The sequence below is a fragment of the Chanos chanos genome, chromosome 7 (genome assembly GCF_902362185.1).
Source record: "Chanos chanos chromosome 7, fChaCha1.1, whole genome shotgun sequence".
NCBI lineage: Eukaryota > Metazoa > Chordata > Actinopteri > Gonorynchiformes > Chanidae > Chanos > Chanos chanos.
Window position 1 is genome coordinate 31835615 of NC_044501.1, and position 21994 is coordinate 31857608.

Genomic DNA, 21994 nt, shown 5'->3' on the forward strand with positions numbered 1-21994 from the left:
CGACTTGCTAAAACGTTGACACGCAGATAGCTGTGCGATATTACAAGAGAAGATGCTTACATTTTCTACTTTAGAATGAACGAACCAAACAAATCTGAATATTCATAAAAATTTGCTATGAGTGCATCGTCTACGAAGCGCAGTGCGTTAATCTCTTCAAAATTTGTGTCACAGCCTAATCAAATCTAACGACTGCAAAACATGTTTAATTTGACATTATTGTTTATGATATCAGTGGCATGGAAATGTAAGGTGTGAGCTATGAGTAAAAAGCGGTGCATTTCAAGCAAATGTCAACCGAACATACTGTCCTCTCTCAAGGGAGACTGCCTATTTTTCATGATTTCAAAAATTGCAAAAAGATGCTCAAATACATGTATCGCAAATACTTGACGGTTGTAACCATTTCCCAATAACCTTTATGTCTTAGTTGACTATAGGAGCGCTGAAACCCTTCTGTCTAAGATGAAAAAAAAAGTTGCATTGTACAATACCTGACTCGGAAACATATCAGTTATTCCTTCGCATCGCTGGTGCCACTACGCTACGAACAGATACCTGTCTCATCAACATTAGAGTGAACGCACTCCCGTAACTGGATATACTTCCACAGGCATGTAAACACAATTTCCGACAGCGAGACATCCTAAGTGGACTGTCGCCCATTCAACTCCAGCGCAGAGCGGAAAAAAGAGAACTGCCTATAATCGGGTAAAAGCATGCCACATATGAAAAAAGAGCAAATCTGTCAGCAATTCAGCCTCTCCTTTCCCCCCATGACTCGTTATATTCCCGTTCATTGTATCTCCCGTATCATCCGTGCAGGTTAATGTACAGAGCCCGACCACAGATAACGGTAAGTGTATTCTTTAGCGGGTAAGCGGTTGCTGCACGCTCCGTGCGGTCCATCTTCCACAACATTTTCTCCGACGCTGATTAATAAGTTGCATATTAGAAGCGCTCACCTCTAATTCCCTCCACACCGAATCCTGGTTACACCTGTCCCACGCCATCCAGCCACTGAATGACGGTACGAAAAAATAAAAAAGAAATCAGGCAAATAAGAAATCCACTCGATCCAACCGCTCTCACACAGGGAAGTGCCCCTTACTGAGAATGAACTGAGGGCACCTGTCTTACAACTGCTTTCCATCACATGACAAAGCTATTAAAAGTAGGCAGGGGAGTGACTCCCCTTTGCTGCTACTCGCCAATGACGTACAGTACAGCAGGCGGGGTCTGGCACACGCATAGTAAATCTTCTTCTAAAGTCGCTTAATTTAAATAGCACCCTTTGACAAAAACGGCTTTTTAGGACAATCTACGTTGATTGCACAGTGCAGTTTATTAGTTACGAAATTCGACTGTTTCTAATCAGGACAAACAATCTACTGCACGAAAATATACATTATTTTTCTCGGTGTAAAACTGTACGATATTACAGTCGCTCAGGTTATAGCTTAGGATGCTTATTTGGAAGGAAACCTCATTTCAAAACAGGACTTCAGTCAGTCCTTCACTGACGCCCCTTCATGTTATACACAAAATGAAGCGTATTTATACCGGTACCGGTTGAGAAAATGACTTAACCCCAGTTCATTCAAATCAACCACGTAACCCACAGTCTGTGTCTCCTTAGTGAACCAAATTTACAGCTGTAGTTAATCTTATTTTGTATCTTATTTATTTTGGAAAGGCTACGTCAACGGTAACTGACTCCGTTTTTTTTAAACCGTTGACGATATTTGCGGACTCTGTGCCCAAATGATATGTCACGCTCTTACTACAACGTTCGTAGGTTTAGCTTTCCACGTTGGGATGTGCGTGTTGTATGGGTCTGCTCGCTTGGTACCCTAGACAACGCATTGCAACACAGGTTAGCGTGACACTGAATAAGCTCACATATACTATTGATGATTGACATAGATTTCTTCCTGTTTCCAGTGTTCAAAACATGTTTTGAATTGCTATTGTTTGATCTAACACTGTAATCGACCGGATGAACGTTCAGTTTGTACAATTATAGCCTTGGTTATGCCGTTTACGAGTCTGTTCTACCCAGTGTTACGACTATTTCACGACTTTTAATACGCATCACTTTAAGCTCAGTAACCAAAGAAGACTTAAATGCAAAATCGTGGCAACAGTGGAGTAATTTGTAGCCGCTCATGCAAGATTCTTTTCCTACGAGCGCCAAGAAGCAGCAGGTGACGAGGTGTACAGTGTCAACATTTGCTGTGTACGAAACACAGTCTCAGAAAACAATAACAAAAGGTTTGTGGATATTCAAAACAAGTCGAGTCGCTCGCAGTCCAATGCGCTGCCGTGCTCTTCCCTTTTATTCTCTCTCTCTCTCTTTTTTTTTTTTTTTTAGAAAGAGGTAGTTCAACCACACAGTCCCTGATATTCACCAAGTACTAAATTGTGATGGCCTTTACAGATACAATGTAATCCTTCATCAAATCAAAGGAAGATTTCGCCTCGAATAACAATGGAACTGACACGCAGTAAGTCACTCAAACAGACCTTTTCGTTTACATCTCAGAATAGATTTAAATGAATTTCCACTGCAGCTCCACTGAATACATAGACTTTTGCCTTATTCAAAAAAATAGAAGGAAAATAAATAGACAGTACCGAGTCTACATACACAGGCCTGTGTTTTTGCCTTGAAATACAATATTTTTGCATGTACCAAGTCCATATAATAACCTGAAGCAAAATCTTTAATTCCAGATTAAGCCTACAAGGGGGGTACTCTCCACCTCTTTGATCAGCCTCTAAAATGCATTGTGCTTGTTAAGATGACTCTGAACAGGAGGGCTCATTTGTGTATTTCTACAACAGTATGCAGCCCAATTTGTGACCCCCCCCCCCCCCCCCCCAAGCCCTTTTCACTGTTCAATGGACACATAGTGCATTTATCATACAGTCAAGTACTGCTTTTCAGTAACATGCATGTCTCTGTACTGCTATCTTTGAGTTTTTCTTTGGGATATATAAACAGTTAGTGTTTTTTTTTGTGTGTAAAGTGTGTTTTATAAGGGGAGATGGCAACGGACCTTGAGCGGTGCTAGCCAGGTGGCGTTCATTGACCTCATTAAGCCCAGATGGACCGGTGCCACAGTCAACCACCCTGAAAACAGGTGACTCTCACTGGAAAATGTAAATAGAACGTAAGTACAACGTAAATAAGACAAATTAGGCGGTCCTGCGAAGGGACTCGGATGTAGGGCGGGAATGGAAACGGACGGACAAACGGAAGGATGGAGGTGCTTCGCCGCATATGCATACACCATAGAGGTATGTGACTCACACACGCAGGCACGCACACGCACACGCACACGCACACGCACGCACACACTCTGAGCCTTATCTGATTGTACTCTTCATGCCAATTAAGCAAACGCAGGCTAAAAATAGTCTCGTCTCTGTTTTGATTTTCTTTCAAATGGCTTTTGATTTGGTTTGAGTTTTTTTTTCTTTCTCTTGCTGGCAGATTAAGTCTTCAGGAGGAGGAGATCCAGATAGATGGAGCCACATCTAGGTACAGGTAGTCTCAATCCACTGTCAGTTTTAATGACTGTTTTCTTTAGTGCTGCTCTATTAGAAGAACAAATGCAGAGTTATTTGACACTGGTCAGCCAGACAAGGATGAAGCTTTAATGAGCTGTATTCAAACAACCTACGATGGCCTTCAAATGAAATCATACGAACAACCACCTTGACATGCTGCCGTGATTTGCCATTAATGCAGTTTTATGATTCTCCATGGAGTCATGTTCCCAATTGCCATATGTATGCATAAGACTATGAGAACGTTACGTATCAGGACACACAGCAACACACACACACACACACACACCTAACACGCACTCACACGCATACACACACACACCCTCACAGACATATTAACACATTCTTTAAGGTATGCACAACTGAAATACAGAACCTATTCAGTACATATGATAGTGAGTTGCTAGTGTAGTGTTGAAAAGTGTTCAGAGAATGAGATGGGTCATTCTTCATTTGTTCGTTTCCTCCCATGCGTTTCTGTGTGTGTGTGTGTGTGTGTGTTTCCCAGTGGCACTGGTGTATGTCAGAGATTACAAGGTAAGTGTGTTGAAGACAATGTTCAGTTTGCAGTGTGTGACCAGGTAAGATGGTTTACCTATATGGGATTCTGTGCTCTGTGGAAAAGGTGTCTTAAAGCTTGGGCTTCTTGAGGCTTGGACACACTGGTAGTGTAAAACATTTATTAAAACAGACTCCGAGGCAGATTTGGGGCAAAGCCCTGGGAGCTTACCTTGCAGTTTGAAGGCATCTGTGCTCATATTTGCTAAGCTGACTCTTTCGTGGGCTTTACTTCACCATTTGGACACACAAACACAAACACACACACACACACACACAGTTTTTTTTAAGGCATATCTCTGGGAAACTGGATGAGACTACAGTTGATTCAGTTTTAGTGACTGCTTTATGAAACCGCACTAATTCACCTGTTATAAAGCCCATATAGAAAACAAAGAGGAAGCAAAGTTTATTGTGTGATGCTATGCCATGCTGATAGCTAACCGTAAATATTATGGTGTTTTCATTGTAGTGAAACGGAATCTTGGTTGTGTCTTCTCAAGTTAATGTTGGTCTCCGCAGCCCATGATGTTTAACATAGTTAGAGAGCGACATCCGGACAGCTGTTTGCACTTTGCCAGACGTTTCATCCACAACATCCATAGGGTTCGTATGGGTGTCTGTGTCAGTTGAAAGCTCAATTCAGTTTAATCCAGGTCAAATAAAACTCCTTAAAGAGCACGCCAGTCAGACGAAAAAAGAAAAAAAAATCCACTTCTGTCTGAACAGAATACCTTTAAGATTCAAGGCCTCCCTGGTGTAGTTTTACACGGGGTCTTATAATTATGTGTTTCTTTCACAAGAAGGACATAATAAAGGAAGCAAAACAAAACAACAGTGGTAATGAGCTGTGAACTGAAATACCTCAAACAAAATGCAACACACAACAAAGGATGAGTAAAATTAAAAAAAAAAACAAAAACAAAGAGAGAGAGAGAGAGAGGTAAAGAGAGAGAAAGAAAGACAGACAGAGAGAGAGAGAGAGAGAGAGTGAGTGCAAGAGACTCTCTCTCAAAGCACAATGCAGCACTTTTGAAAGAAAGTCATTTTAAGAGAGAGAGAGAGAGAGAGAGAGAGAGAAAGAAGGAGTGAGTGAGCCCACCCTCCCAGTACAGAAAATCCTTTCCGATGATGAACTCACCCATTTCACAGAGGTTTGGAGTGTGGCCGATCGGCACCTTGGAGAGTCCAGCAACTGTTATTGAAGTCAGCGGCACGGCTGGGCCGGGGTGTGTTTGCCAGGGCTCAAGTATGAAATTGGAAATAACAATGGTGGCAAGCAGCACGGGGGAGACGCGGCGAGAGCGAGAGAAAGAGAGCCAGAAAGGAGAGCAGCCTCGGTAGGGAAGCCCCTGTAATTTTGCGACGGGAGAGTTTGAAGCGGCGAGGTTCCGCACCCCAACGGACCAAAATCTCACACTTGCGCGACGGAGCAGCGTGCGGAGAAGTCTCTCCATCAGTGGGCTGTGTGCTCAAAAAAAAAAAACAAAAAAAAACCCCTCGCCAAAAACCCTTGCCCCCATTTCAAACTGTCCTCGAGTTGTGTTTGAATGATCACACCGTCATCGAAGACACATGGGGAAAACAGGTTCACCGAAAAGACAAATGAAGGGAAGCCAAACCAGTGTTTACACATGACGCGTGATGGTAAGAGTTGGAAATAATGTGAACTAGAACTAATGAACGTACAAAGCAATGGATGCTTCTGATCCCGTTTATAAAGACAGACAGGTGTCACCACGGGCCATCAAAACGTTAAAAAAAAAAAAATTAGATAATTGTTACGATTGTTAAAATGACACAAAAACTGGCAATGCATTGAATGGGTTTGAAAATATTGTAATTCTGTGGTTGTGCTAATGTCACAGTGCCTATTTCACTCCCTCAGCAGTGTGTGTGCGTGTGTATGTGTGTATCTGTGTGTGTGTGTGCGTGTGTGTGTGTGTGTGTGCACCAGCAAAGAATTAGGTCAGTATTAGAGCAGAATGTTGGTGCTGCTGCAACCCAATGTTAAAATCTCATCATGAGACGGGGGGGGGGGGGGGGGGGGGGGGGGGGGATGGGAGACCGACAGGTAGAACATTCTGGAAAGTAGTGCATTGCACATTACATGGTTACCTAATTACTTTGAGATAGATGAAGGGAGGAGGGGAGAAAGAGAGAAAAAAAAAAACATACACACACACAGGGTGCATTTCTTTGGCCAGCCAGCATACATGGTGTAACCGCAAGGCCGAAAATCCTTACGGCATCACAAAAATGAATGTATCATCATCTTTTTTTTTTTTCTTTTTTTTTTTTCCCCTTACAGAGAAAGTTTCTCCCGATTTCCGTGCTAAGGGGACACTGTTCCGCTGGGGCGTGCCGTGAAAGAGAGCAGGGACGACTGGGAAAATACGGCACAGTTTCTGCCCATTTACACCGAAGCTTCCCACTGCCTCTCACACAATATCATCGAGAGAGAGAGAGAGAGATAGAGAGAGAGAGATAGAGAGAGAGAGAGAAGGGAAGGAAGACAAAGGCAGATGGAGCAGTTTAAGGGAGAGATGTGTGAGGATGGGGTCGGGGGGGGGGGGGGGGGGGGGGTTGGGTTAGGAGGTCCAAGGGTCAGGTAACACAGCAAAAAAAAAAAGAAAAGAAAAGAAAAGAAAAAGAAGGAAAAGGAGTGTTTAAGAAGGACCTGGCAACTGAGATGAAGTGAAAGTCCACGATTACAGAGTAAGGTGAAGTGGAGTGAGAGAAGGGAGGAAAGGTGAGGTTGGGTCCACTGTCTCTGAGAAAAAGAGAGAGAGAGAGAGAGAGAGAACTAAAACTTCAAAAGGACTAGCAGATGAGAGGATGGAGACAAAGCAAAGGCTCTTTTCCCTGAATTAAAACAACTCATCAAACCCAAAACTCCTCGCGCTGCCCCAAGCCCCCACCTCACCCTCACCCCCTCCTGACCAATTCCCGACCCCCCCCCCCTTACCGGTCAGCAGCCCATTGCTCCTATCACAACCTTTATCTAAATCCACAGAGTCACTCCTACTTGGACTGCCTTCGTTTTTAGTTTACACCTTTGTCCTTCCATTGACGGTTCATTTCTGATTTACATGCGCTTTGCTGTATATTCCTGCCTTTCCTCTGCCACATACTATTTTTATCAGATAAACAATAACAAGGAAAACAAATTTCAAACTGCCACTGAGAGGGTCTTTGTGTCAGCATAACTGTTTTTTTTTCCCCCATGAGCTGCAAACCACAAGACTCATTTGCCTGTTTTGTTTTGTTTTGCTTTGTTTTTTTTTTTGTGGTTTTTCACCTTACGTTGGCCCAAATGTTGATAAGTACAGGGACAGAGGTTTTAGATTAAAGCTGCTTACTCTGCATGAATCTTTATTATTATATTATTTAAGTGTAGGTTTGAAAAAAAAATATTTGGTTTGGAGCGTTCAGTTCTGTATAATGGATGGGACAACATCCCGTTCGGTCGATGTCAATTGGGCCGTTGATATCTCCAGCTCCAGCAATAGCACTTTGGTATTCAGATAAGCTACAACAGAGGAAAACCTTAAAAAGAAAACCTGATTTATCAAGATCTTAATTGTAATTGGACATTTGGAGATATTGTAATCTTCAAAACAACAAATCGTGGTTTATCCAGAAAATGGACCAAACATGGATTGTGTTGATATTTACTTATTTATTTATTTAATCAAGTCCCAAGTTACTACAAACTGTTTCATGTCTCTGATAGACTCGATCCCTTGTGTCCTAAAGTTAACGTTGAAAGATCTGTCGTTTTGTTAAACTCCCTGCCCCCCTGCCCCCTTACCCCCTACTCTCTCTTCTTTTGGGATGTTCATCCCTCACTCTCTCTTTCTCTCTCTCTCTCTCTCTCCTGAGGATTGGCGTGACCGGCGGGATTCTTGTCAGCATGGTAAACAGGATTAATCAGACTCGGCGTGGCCTACTCTCATCCAGATGACGCGTGTAATTATGGAGTAATTGGCACATCATCTGGACATGAGGGAAAGATGATACATGCGTAAGAGAGAGGTGCAGTCACAGCACTACGTTAAGGCCACGGACAGAGAGAGCGAGAGAGAGAGAGAGAGAGAGCGAGAGAGAGAGAGAGAGATGGGCCGCAGTGTACGATCGGGGAGGTAGAGTTTGATGAGGGGATTCTGTGTGTTTGTGCGTTTGTTTGCAAATGCTTAATATACGGTTTTATTCGGAGTGGAATGCCTTGCTAAGTCAATATTTGGCTCAGTCTGCAGTCTACTCTGAAGTTGTATAGTGTCAAAGGAGTGTCAGTTTTATGGCGTTGCGTAACGCCCATTGAAATATAACAGCCATAAGCAATCCATTCATTCTCACGTTCACGCGTTCACTCTCTTCCACAACCATCTCTCCCTCTCTCTCTCCCCCTTTCTCCCTCTCTACATACTTATTACATCCCGTACTGTAAATCATATATTTATTCATTTATTTACATACTAAATCATTTATTTACTACTCTCTGCACTTATTCATGCAGCCATTTACATACAAACTCACTTACATACATTTTCATTCATTTACCTCTTCATCTATTTCCATCCTAATTCACTTATGCTGCTGGTCACTTACTTATGTACTAATTTACATACTAAATGACACTCTTCCACACACTGACTCATTGGGCATTCTTAATTACCAGATGAATTATTTGCCCTGTTATTTATTCATGACTCCACATGCCTTGTGGCTTCTAGAGCCCTTTTAAGAAACAAACGTTACAGACAGAAAGACTTAAGATGGTTTAGATATGATCTAAGTGTCATTCTGTGACCACAACAGTGGTGCTGTTAGATCTTATCGGTCAGCAAACATGGTTTCTATTGTTTGTCAGCTGACCTTACTGTAAGAGCTTCGGTCCAACCAAAATGCGAGAGAGAGAGAGATAGGAGCGCAGGAAATGAGGACCGGCAGACAATGAAATGTTTAAGGTGTCACAATCAAATCATTTCTTTATGTCCCGTGATGTAAAGAGGACTTATTAAAAAAAAGGGGGGGGGGGGGGGGCTCTGGAATCACTACCGCAAGCAGTGACAAACACACCCATCACACAAGTCCAAAAACAGAGCTATAGCATGACACTGGACCACAGCTAACACGCAGTGAACATTTAAAAGACAACCACATGTCCCTGTCTATAATTCTGGAATGCGTTTTATCACAACCGCAAAGAAGAACAGGAGAAGGGATAACGCTGCTAGATGAGTAACGGGTGACTTTTTCTTTTTTTTTTCTTCTTCCTTCCAAATTTGAATCGGCCAAAGCAGACGCGTTTCAAACCTGATGGTGCTGTCAACCAGAGGAGGAATTCTGGGAAATTTCCTTATATGTACATAAGTTCTCAGTACGGTTGTTAAAGCAGAACGTAACAGATTTTATATTCCAGGATCCAAGGACAAATACTCGTAAGCTAACGCTAAGCCTTTGATTTTTTTTTTTTTTTTGGTTTCCTTTCACGGTATGCTAATAAATGCGTGGTTGAAGTTTCATTTTTTTTTTATTATTGATTTTATTTGATCTTTACTGATCTCGGCGGCGGCCGATCGACGTGCTGGGAGTGTCGGGTGAGACACCGTGATGGCAAAAGGCAATGGTTCATGGAGATAGTCCAGTTGTTTTTCATCACTTCAATTTCATGCCTGCATCGCCGGCTAGTCTCTCTGTGACATAGAAAAGATCAACTGACTAAGAGAGAGAGATAGAGAGAGAGGGAAGGGGGGGGTTAAGGGATTGTGAAAGAGAGGAAGAGAAGGGGGGGGGTCACTATTTCAATCATACTCATTTTGTGTTTATGAAAGTGTGTGGTAAAGAGAGTGAGAAGCAGATTGAGAAAAAGAGAGTAGGAGAGAGAGAGAGAGATAGAGAGGGAGAGAGAGAGGAGAAAAAAGGGAGAGGAGATTAACTACTCCTATTACACCCTGTTTATATGTACATGTATGCATGCTGTGTGCATGTGTATGCCTGTGAGAGAGGGAGGAAAAACCCCAAAAGAGAGAGAGAGAGAGAGAACCAAAGAGGAGAAAAAATGTTGTGTGGATATGTGCTGTTTTTTTCCTTTTTTAGGGGGGGGGGGGGCAAACTGGGTCAGGGCTTTTTAATATTTTCTAGAAGCTCTGCAACAACAACAACAGCAAAAAAGAAAACAGCCTATTTCGCTTGTCCTCTGTCTCTATGGAAGTTTATTATGCATCGCTCAGTTAACGCTGAATACTAAACGAATTCTGCCCATTATTGATTCCACGAAAAGCACCTGCATTTAAAAAAGTGAGACTTGCATTAGCCTGTAAAATTTCTCTGGACGGATGCAGAAATTCTTTTCGTCTCTGCGTATGGAAACAGTGCCGTAATTCCTTGACGGAGTGGAAAAATAAATACCTCCTGCCAGGGCAAGAGAAAAAAAAAAAAATCTCCCCTTTCTGGATCCTAGCTATTTTTAGCATCCAGATATTTCATATCTTTCTAAGTATCTGTCATGCCGCGTTCCTCTTCAGTGGGAATGCCTTTGTCTTGTGACGCTTCACGTTTTGGCAAGCAGGCAGGTAGGCCTTAAACTCCCCCCGCATTCCTGTAACTGGCAAAGACTTAGTGGCCATCAGATCAGTGGTTGAAATAAAAGTCTATTTATTCAGGCTTAATGTGACATGGCGAGTCTACGAGGCCCGCTTTGGAAGTGTTTGTCGGGTGGTTAAAGTTTAACGTAATTCTCTTTTATGGGTTTTTTAACCCCAGGGCCACAACGACTGCCCGCAGGATCTTCCCTGTTCCAAGGATTCTCGGGCGAAGACGTCCTCACGGATAAGTGCAGATGCCTTATCAGCCAATGGGCACGGAAGCAAGACAAGAGTCCCCGTTGGAGGTAATGCCTTGAACGAAGACAAAATGCAAAAAACCTGTTCGTCTCTGACCTAACGGACCGACGTCATGGTTTAATCGTCGTTTGTAAATTAGCCCGACGCGAGCGGATGGCCAGACATTGCGATTTCCAAAAAAAGCGTTCTGTTTTGGAAGTGGTTACCCCACAGGACAATATTATTGTTGGTGTTGTGTTGTGGAGGTCTCACACCTAACACCACGGTGTCGTACTTGTAAACCGACAGGAAGGCAAAACCAAACGGAACTTCTCGTGCCCCTAGGCCTTTCAACCTGTCTGACAAAAAGCAAGGCTACATAATTAATGGTGGCGCATTTTTAATTAGCCCGGCGTGCAGCAAGCACCACTGCTTTTGTATATCAAGCCCTGCTGATGCCCATATTAACTGAGTTAGGTTAATGACAGAGGTATTTTACTTAATAGCATTTTTATTACTCCTGGTAAGCCTGCAGTAATTCATTAGCGATGGGCGAATTAAGTTCTGTTCCTTGGAAATTCTTCGCAAACACGGGACATCGTTAAAAAATGTTTGAAAATAATTCATAACGTGAAGTAGTTGGGAAAGGACAATGGTCCAGAAAAAAAAAAAAAAGTATGCCTTGAATCTGATTAGATTTTCTGTCTCACTGCATTGCTGTGCTTGTGTGAGGCTGTTCTGTCTACCACAGTGACTCTTTGCTGCCATTAAATGAAAAGGATCAAAGAGTCTTTGACGCTAGGAAAAAGTTCAAGCAGAAAAAAAAGACCAATTGCTGAGAGGTAACGGGTCATAATCAAATGAATAGAGATAGACCTAGAGAGAGAGAGAGAGAGAGAGAGAGAGAGAGAGAGGGAAGGACCCTTAAAATATTGGTGGAGGTGAAGAGAGCGTCAATTCTAATTCACTAACAACACATGCCGTAGACATACAGAATATGGAGTTCCATCTTCTTTTAAACTTGAATGGAAGGGTAATCTTCTCGCTGAGATATGTCACTTCTGTACGAAAAGAAAATGCAAAGCCAGCAAAATCACTTTAGACTATGTCTCTGATTCGCTGACTAGTGGCGAGACAGAAAAAAAAAAAAGGGTGAGGAGCAGTCCAAGAATACAGACCATCACTGGGTTACTTTCACATTCTGAAACAGTACTACAGCACTGCTCGTATGCTAATTTTCTGCTAATTCACACAGACTGACACACCATGCACACACTCTCTCAGTTTTCCTCTGTTTGTCTGTCTTGCTTTTACACACACAAACTCTCAGTCTCTGTCTCGCTCACTCTCTCTGTCTGTCTCGCTTACTCACTGTCTAGTGCTCTCTCTCTCTCTCTCTCTCTCCCTCACACACACACACACACACACACATACACAAAACCCACTCAGACTCTGCATTTCTTTTATGCTTCTGATGTGTAAGTTTTACAAGTAAAAATTTTCAATGTGTGTGAAGTCAGTTTGCTGTCATATCAAAACATGGGGCCCTAATATACTAACATAGACTAAGATTTTTTCCCTTGACATGTCTCTCACTGAAACACATGCAGAGGACACCCTCCCCACACACACACACCACACACACACACACACACACACACACACACACACACACTTCTGCACGTGTTTGTTTCAGGGGTAACCCTCAACAGGTGCAGAACTCCATATTCCAATAAACACCTATGTTTAAGCAACAAATGTCACTCAAGTGCCTGTGTGTGTGTGCATGTGTGTGTGCGTGTGTGCATGTGTGTGTGTGTGTATGTATGTCGGGGGGGAGTTATCTTTACATTCATGTGTGTGGCTACATAGTTTGGGCTTAGTGTATTTATGTAAAGGAGAGGGAGATATTATGAAGTCAGTGGGCCAGTACATCCTGTGCGTGTGCTCATACACACACACACGCGCGCGCGGATATTTGTGTGAGTGTGTGACAGAGAGAGAGACGGGCTCAGATTGACAGATGGAATATGTCTATCAGAGTATATGAGTGCATATGTGTGTGTGCAGGTTGGAGAGGGATGGAGGGAGGGGGGGCTGTTTCACGTGGTTGCCAATGCTTGGCCAGGCACGCCTGCATCCCTGGCATCACCCGGTAGCCAACTGGCATCTCGGTCTGTGCCAGTCTTTCAGACAGTGGGGAACTGAATCTAATCTTATATAAATCTTGCCTGGCTGCCTTGAAGCCCATTAAAAAAAAAAAAGGTTGGACTAACTGCATTCATTTGAATCTGTGTTTAGTGAGCCTAGTGTTGTGTTAGCTGGTGATGTGAAGGCAGCCGCTTTAAAGAGACGGACTTAAATATGTGGCGTGTTGTCATAATCATATAGAATTTACTGACAGTCACAATGCATTGATCATGATATGATAAAGGGTTTAAAAGACCGTGGAATACAAGTCACGAATAAAAGGACCTAAGTTTATTTCTTAATAGGAAAACCATAAAACCAGTCATGAGAAACCAATATTTTCTTCCCACTATGTAACCTGCCTGTGTGTGGCCTGCAGTGTACTATTGGAAAAGCTATAGAGTACTTGCTTAATGCTGCTAACTCAGATCAGCTATACTGGTTCTATCAGTAAGACTATTTCTGTGTGATACATATATGTGTGTGTATATATATATATGTGTGTGTGTGTGTGTGTGTGTATATATATACACACACACACACACACATTTAGCATAATTAAAACTCTCTCTCTCTCTCTCTGTCTCTCTCTAGCATTCAACCATGAATCATAACTTGTAAACATAACATTCAGTGGCAGAGGGCATTAGCATATTAGCATGATATCATGTTAGCGGCTGACATTACAGTTGTCTCGGATGGTGTGAGAAACTCACAGTTAAAGAGGAGAAGGCGGCGTAGGGAAAGAGAAGAAAAAGAGAGAGCAGTGTGGCATCTAAGGAGCAGATGAGCATGAATTATTTCCCGTTTCTTTGTAACAAAAGACGACTTCTCCCTTTTTTGGCAGCGGCAACAGCGTCTTCCAAAAAAGAGGGAAGTGCCTCCCTCAGAACTTCCATTCACGCTGACCTATTTATGGGCCAAAGAGAGAGAGAGAGAGAGAAAGAAGGAAAGAGAGAGAGAGAGACAGAGAGAGGGGGTGGGGGGGGGGGTATTTGACAGTGTTCAATGTGCAGTTCGGTCACGAGGTGTACTCGTTGAATAGCAACATTCCGTCCTGTGCCCTTTTGCTAAGCCCACCTGTTGGTGCCGTTGCCGAGGGTCCGTGGGACGACTCCAGCACCCCCCTTCCCTCCCTCCACCACCACAACCACCCCCATCCCCACCCCAGCCCACCCCCCACCCGACGGCCCCCAGGGGCCCACAGCTCTTTTATTTAGCCATCCATCTTTATGGAAATACCAGCTATGTCAGACTCTCACAGTAAAGATCTGTGTGTACCAACATAGGTATGAAGACAACAGCGGTTTATAGGTTAGTGTTTGTTTAGCATGCAGCCTGCTAGCAGTAATGTCAGGACAAACTCACGGTAGTTGCTAGTCACGCTAAATCGAGGCGCTAGTAAAATGAATGTGTTGTAATGGTAGCTATGAGAATTCAGTGGGTCTGAATGATGCATGAGACAACTCAGTAGTAAACTGAGGTAAAAAAGTTCATCCCATTCCAGAAGACAGTGCTGTTTTTAAGTAGCACTGGGGATCCCAAACACAGACAAACATACTCTATTAATAAACAGGAGAGGGACCATTTCTTTGTTTGCATGTATATGTTTCCCCATGTGTGTCTGAGCGTTTTTTTTTTTGTTTTTTTTTTTGTGAATGCGTGCGTATGAGTAGGACTGTGTGTGTATGTGTAGGAATGTGTGTGTGTGTGTCTGTGTCTATGTGTCCATGTGTTTGTAAGGTTTATGTGCACACCCTATGAATGACTTCATACTTTAACATCTGCCCTTGGCTTGCCCTCAATTTAGCTTAGCGAGTAAACAAGTCGTAGATGTGAGTGCCGCTAGGCCAAAACAGAGACTGTGAAACTGCATCAGGGAATAGTGACACATGCTAGACGCTACACTGTAAATAACCCTCTATATATAATAAGCAGCATACAAAAAGAGCCCAGATAGGAAAGGCTTACTGGTGTCAGACCTCTCAACATGCCTTTTTCTCTACATTACTTAACATCAATCTCATGCTATCAGATTGCCTCACTGATGTAATGGCACTTCAGGTGTCTCTATTCCAGAATGGCAATTCAGGTGTCTCTATTCCAGAACGTTCTGTGGGATGGGAGTTCTGGAGGGATGCTACAGATGGGCAGATCAAGAGCTGATCTTTTGTGTAACATATTTCCTCAGTGTTACAGAATTGTTAAAATTATGGCCCTCTAGCTGTTCGGGCCATTTTGGGGGGGGGGGGGGTTAACCAAAACATGTCCAAGTGATACAGGTTGCCCTTTTGATTTTCTGGGTGCACTAGTCCATCACAAGAAAAGGAAGATGAAAAACGATCCTTATATCTGATTTAAGAGATTATCCTTACATATAGGTCTATATCAGCTTAATATTCAATATGTCTCATGAAGATACGTTATCTAAATAGGCAGTTCATTTTGGTGTCTGTCATATGTCCTGTTTTTGTAAATGTTCCGCAACATTCATAACACTGTCTTCAAAACATTGGTCTCGATGATCTTTCTTTGAAAGCTTTGATACATTGTTGGTTCCTCAAACCATATTTTGGTAAATAGAGTGATTAAGATGAGAGCCTCCATGACTTTTTTTTTCCCTGGGTGGAAAATGGCTTGGAACAGTGCCGTTGACAAAGAGGGAGAAGACAAGAACGGAAAAAAAACCCCGTCTGCTTCTCTACACACACACACACACACACACTCTGCATTTAGCATGGCGCAACCATTTGGCTAAGCAAACCATATTCTTCCCAGTCTCTGGCAATGAAGTGAGCTACTAGACTCAAATGCCCCCCCCACCCCCAACCCATCCTTTCTGTGTCTATAGGCTTTGTGTTCATTGTTAAGACTTTTTGGAAAACAAGTCTGACCGTGTACGGTCAATTATCTGCCAAGGCGTTCGACCGTCATCATTGTAAGCGATCCCGCCGGCTCCGCTGAAGGTTTGCAATGAGCCCGACTGAATTAGCCATGAACAAAAAAAAAACCCAATTCAGCACGAAGCAAAGAAACAGCAGTTTTAAATAAAAAAATAGACAAAAAACCCCCCCAAAAAACGAGAGAAGGCAAAGAAAAGAGTGGCTGAGGCCATAGATAGAGTTGAATCCAGTCTTTTTTTTTCTCCCTTCTTTTGCTCCCTCTCTCACTCTCTTTCTCTTTCACTCTCCCTCTCACTCTCTGTTCATGCTCACAGCCTATCATATAGCCAGTCCTTTGGCAAACTATCGCTGGAATTGCGTCTGTGGTGGTTCCAATACCTTTTTGTAGCGGGGTTAATTACTGGCAGGGCTTGAGAAAATTACATTCTCAAAATAAAGCATTATGATTGGCTCTCCACTGGCTATTTTAAGTCATGCATGGCTTTTTCATACGAGATTGCTAGGAAACCAGATTTGCAGACTTGTCCAATATCAAGTAACCTCATTTAAAGTCACTATTAAACACACCGTTCGGACATGCAAATTACCTCTCTCTCTCTCACTCCTCTCTCTCTCCGTCTCTCCCCCAAAAACATGACTTCTTGCCAGAAAGAAAAAAAGTTACCCCATCCCCATACTTGAGCAGGTACAGTATTCTGATGAATGTTGACCCGGGTTCGATTTCTTTTTCACCAGCAGTGTATTTCTACTACTGTTCTCTGTGAAAAACATTTCTCTCTCTCTCTCACTCTCACTCTCTCTCTCTCTCTCTCTCTTTTTCTTGTAGAAGCGACATGCTGTTTTTTTTTTTGTTTTTCACTGAAAGGTGTATTGAGGACCAGAAGACTGACATTAAGGGGAACAAGGGCAGTGTATCCTCACGTGGTTTGCATACGCTGAACTTGCCTTTGCTGAAGTGTAATGGGCCAGTCACTGAATGATTTCACTGACTCCTTTAAGCACCTTAAAGGCATTATACCCCCAGGCACAGCATTGGTGAATAGTTAACTGACCTCCACCTTGGCAACATCAAATTGGATTGCCCGACGGGATTTGTCCATATCATGGAATACTGATTTGAGGCAACACTAACACGTGCTCTCTCTCTCTCTTTCTCTCTCTCTCTCTCTCCCTCATCCCTCACAATCAAATACACTCGTGGCTTCCACATGAACAGCCAGTGTCAAGCAAGGTTTGCGTCTGCTGCGCTTCCGGTCGGCTGGCCGGGGCCACACGCACATACACACACACACACACACACACACACACACACACACACACACACACACACACACACACACGTGCACGCACACACACACACACGTATGCGCACACGCACAGATCAACACGGATGAAGGGGACCGAGGGAACGAATCTTTGCGGGCACAGAGCTGTGAGCAAAGACTGGAGGGGAAGTTCCTGTATACAGCACACACAGCGCTGGACCCACTGAAAACCAGCGTCTGCAAGCACCCTGGCACGCTTCATGTAAATTACAGCAGCTCCAAGCTAAAGCAACTGTTAAAAGCACTATCTCCAAAGCTCCATACACAATGGATGGGCCGGCGAGAGGGCAGCTAATACATACAACAACTCCTTCCAGCTAAGAGGAAAATGTCATATCTATGCAATTTGAATGACTTACGATCGGCTGCATCCATAGCCTGTGTTTTGCTCTGATTTTTTTCTTCTTTTTCTTTTTCTTTTTTTTTTTTCTGTGTGTTTCTGTGTATTGACCTGAAGCAACTCTGTTACACATGGAAAGAACTGTGGACTGAAAAAAAAACAAAAAACAATATCGTGTTTTGTTTTGTTTTGGATGATAACGTTTTTGTTTGTGTTCTGGGTGTTAATATATTATCTATTGTCACTCTGACAGAGCCTTTAAAAATGGAGTCACTATGAAATATCTGTAAAATAACACCCACCTTATATCTCCCTTTTTGTCAAAATTGTCAAAATGCATGAGCTTCCTACTGCAAACCCCTCCACCCCCCCCCTCCCCCCCCTCACTCTGTCTCTCTCTCACTCTCACACACTAAAATGTACTTCTAGTTGACACATTTGCCTCATCATCACCTGTATGGTTCCAAATAAAGCCGTCTGTTGGGAGTTACACATTGTGACATATGTTAGCGCATGGCTGCACACAATTTCCAAAGGAAATGTTCTTCCGTAGATCATTACCTTTCAATTACCTTCAATTACGCTGAAGACAAGCCGGGGCTCAGCCAGCTCACCGCGGCACTTTGTTTTAAAAAAAAAAAATGAAAAAAGCGCGCGCAAAGACGATTAGAGTCACAGAGTCGCTAACGAACAACTCGCACTCGGTAAGGCCGTCTCTGTGAGTGTCGAACACTCGACCCTCCGTAGTTTAAACGCGGCGACGATCTTTTCCCGAAATCGCCGATGTCGTTTAGCCCTTGCCGTACTCAGATATGAAGTGTTTTGTGGTCATTGACTGTGGAGATTGAGTTTGAGAGACTTAAGCCTGGAGAGAGGTGGATGGGAGGAGAGGGGGAGAGATGGAGAACAAAAGAAAGCAGGAGGAGGGAGAAATGCCACATTTGCTGAGAAGCATGCTCGCGTGCCACACACACGAATCGGTTCCCCCCCCCCCCCCCCCCCCCCCCCCCCCCCTTCAGCGACTGTGTGTCCTGTAGCTCGCTCACCAACACCCCAACACTGTCTGCTGAGCTGTCACGTGGTGCACACGCTTGTACACAGACACACACACACACACACGCACATACACATATACACATGCAGATGCACACATACTCACACACATACATAAACACACACACACACACACTTACTAATACCTTGTGATGTGTTAACTACGATTCTGTTAAAAGCAGATCAGAGGCTCTAAATCCCTCTGATGAAGATGTGAGGAGGGGAGTGGTTAACGCCTTACCTTGAGTTGTCTCGTAGAAAGAGTTCAGGGAGAGTTTACATCTTAAATGACCTCCCCCCCAACAATACAACTGCAGAGACTGGTAACCCATTACTTTTAAATTATGGTCTAGGGTCAGGAACGGCTGTGGGTCTGACTCCCCTCCTTTTTTTGGTTTTTCTTTTTTAACTTATAAAAGCTCTGTATGACACTTTCTTTATGAAATGCTAAGATAAGTTTTCTTTTTCTTTTTTTTTTTTTTTGGCCCTCCACCACCCCCCCTCTTCAGAGGACAACTTTATTTATTTATTTATTTTAAACAAGTGCAAATTCAGCACGTTCAGTGAAGTCTCTCCGCAACCCCCTACCCACCCTTCCCCCCTCCCTCCCTCCCTCATAATTCCTAGATAGAAAGACAGACGGACAGACAGGACAGACCTACAGAAAGAGGAATGATGAGACATAACAACAACAAAAGGACAGACACGCACATAAAAACACAAGCATGACAAGACATGACAAGACTAAGTTGGCAGACAGACAGACAAACAGACTAACAGACTGACAGGCAAAGTTTTCTAAGGAATGGAGAGATCACAGACTCCAAGGTGCTTCGTGGACGTCTGAAGATGTAAATGATCTTCAAAGCCCTGATAGGTAACAGTAAAAGACCATCATTCTCATCAGATTCACCACTTAAGAGGCGATTAACAACCATATATATATATATATAAAACTCTGGCTAACTTCAAGCTGGAGGATAGATCGTCAATATTCTGTGACAGTGATAAACATCTAAACCAGTCTTTGAATGACTTCCTATCATTTTTCTTCCACGCTTGAATGAAGCTGCCAAAAAAAAAAAAAAGAAAGAGAGAAAGAAAGAAAGAAAGAAAGAAAGAAAGAAAAAGACTTATCAAGTCCTCAGAACTTAAATCTAACATCAGCCGTGTACCTCTTGGGTGAAGCCATATATTAGCTTTTCAATAATTCATTTATTAATTCAGTTCATTCTTCAGCACCAATTCCCAGAACTGAAACAGTTCTCCATAACATAAGGCCTACATTCTGGGGAAAAAAAAAAAAACAGTGGGAAGCAAATGTTTTTTTTTTGGATGACTGGTTTTTGTTTGTGGCTATTCCATTGAAGTGTGAGTAACCTTGTTTTCTCTCGAGTTCCTCTCTGACAAGACCTTTTAAAGGAGCTGAAAAGTTGTTCCTGAGTGTCAGGTCTGGTCATGATTACTCAACAATAACCATTACCACTTGACATGAGAGCGGTTAATTACTCCAATGCTTCTAAGAGGCCACTCTGAAGGAGAAGGGTTTTTTTTTTGAGTTGGTCTGTTTATGAGAGGAATAGGTCATTTTGTGTGTGTGTGTGTGTGTGTGTATTAGAGGGGAGGCAGGTCAGAATTCTGCTTTGGAAGTCAGTTTGGGTCACTGTGATTGGAATGTGAATGGGACATGTTCTCATTGATAATTTGCCAAATACAACACACTGAGGTCACAGTGGGAAAGGCTGACATCAACAGACATGACAAATCAGATTTCAGTGAAAAAACAGTCATACAGTGTTACTGGAGCACTGATAGACCATCAACGCCGTATAAGCTCCGTTTTTTTCTCGTAACTACATTGAATGAGTATGTACTGTATAAAGTTTATGTTGTTTTTAAAGACGTTATAACATTAAATACATACCATTATATATTTTAAGGTTGAGTTATACAGTTATAACGGTACAGTTAATATCTGTTAAACTGTCTGAAATATACCATAGAGAGAGAGAGAGAGAGTGAGAGAAAGAGAGAGAGTGGAAGAAAGAGAGAGAGTGTATGTCACAGAGGTCACAGGGATCGTAAAGATGAGGGCACACGGGTTAAATGTTACAGAGTTTATCTGATTGGGCTGTTAGGGAGAGAGAGAGAGAGAGACCTACTATATATAGTACTTGGATGTACTCTAATTTCAGACAGATGAACGGATAACATATCTCCATATAAATAAATATATAAATATATATGTGGAGGTATGTTATGGCAGTCCTCCCACAGCTATTCCGATAAAGGAAATCAAATATTTGTTTACGGTGTTAATATGGCTTACACTCAAAGACTTTGCACACCCAAACAAATATTGGCAAAAACACGGTGGGGGATTTGCTAATTGATGTCATCCCCCCTCCACTCTCAATCACACAGGCTTATCTAAATCTTTGTTTAATTCGCTAATAGCAAGGCGACAACGATGAGTTGTCATCTAATCAAAAAAAAAAAAAAAACCTTCCAGTCTCATTGTCGGATCGCTCTCTGTTTGGTTTATGAGCCTGACACAAAGAAAGAGAGAAAGAGTAAGAGAGAGAGAGAGAGAGAGAGAGAGAGAGAGGGGTAGATATGTAGTGCATGTCGTGTGTTACATCTCAAAAAACCGTACATGTTTGAAGCCTGCACAAAAGTTTGCTGCAGACAGTCTAGGTCTTGTCATATTTCGTATTAATTGAATCACGTCTCTTGCGCAGCCTTAATCAAAGTACGCTATCTTAGCGGGATCAGACTCAATCTGGGAATCTCTACTCCCTGAATAATTGATGTTATGGTTCCCCTGTCTGACTCCCCTTTATATGAAAAATTCCAGAAATCCTCATCTGCCGTGGTATCATATAACGTGGTTTTAGACACTGTGGAGACAGGGGCTCAGGTCCAGTGCGCGGCCCATTACTCCTATAAGAACATTCTGTAATAACTGATTGATCAGAGAGACGCTGCTGAGTCAATATAGAAATCAATCATGTTAGCTGTAGCCTTTCTCTCATCTCTATCCTATGGTGGGAGCTGTATTATCTAAGTTACACTCCATTCTCTTCTGGGCTGTGATCCATGCAAACTGGCCATAAGAATATCCGTATTAAGCGAATGGGAGAGCAGTGTGGGTCGGGTCTGACCTTGGCGTTCTGTTGAGCGGGAAATCAACGCCCCCGTGTAGAAACGCTACCGCCTCGG

The 21994-nt window shown here is 42.8% G+C and overlaps 1 protein-coding gene across 3 annotated transcripts in view; it reads right to left on the reverse strand.

Annotated features, from left to right (window-relative positions):
- Window positions 1–1069, reverse strand: part of ppargc1a (peroxisome proliferator-activated receptor gamma, coactivator 1 alpha) — a 36973-nt gene extending 35904 nt beyond the window's left edge. For all 3 annotated transcript variants that reach the window (XM_030779675.1, XM_030779674.1, XM_030779673.1), the window contains exon 1: window positions 966–1069. In XM_030779675.1, coding sequence (XP_030635535.1) covers window positions 966–1013 — 48 coding nt within the window. In that variant the 5' untranslated portion in view covers window positions 1014–1069. The remainder of the gene's footprint in view (window positions 1–965) is intronic.
- Window positions 1070–21994: the final 20925 nt, after the last annotated feature.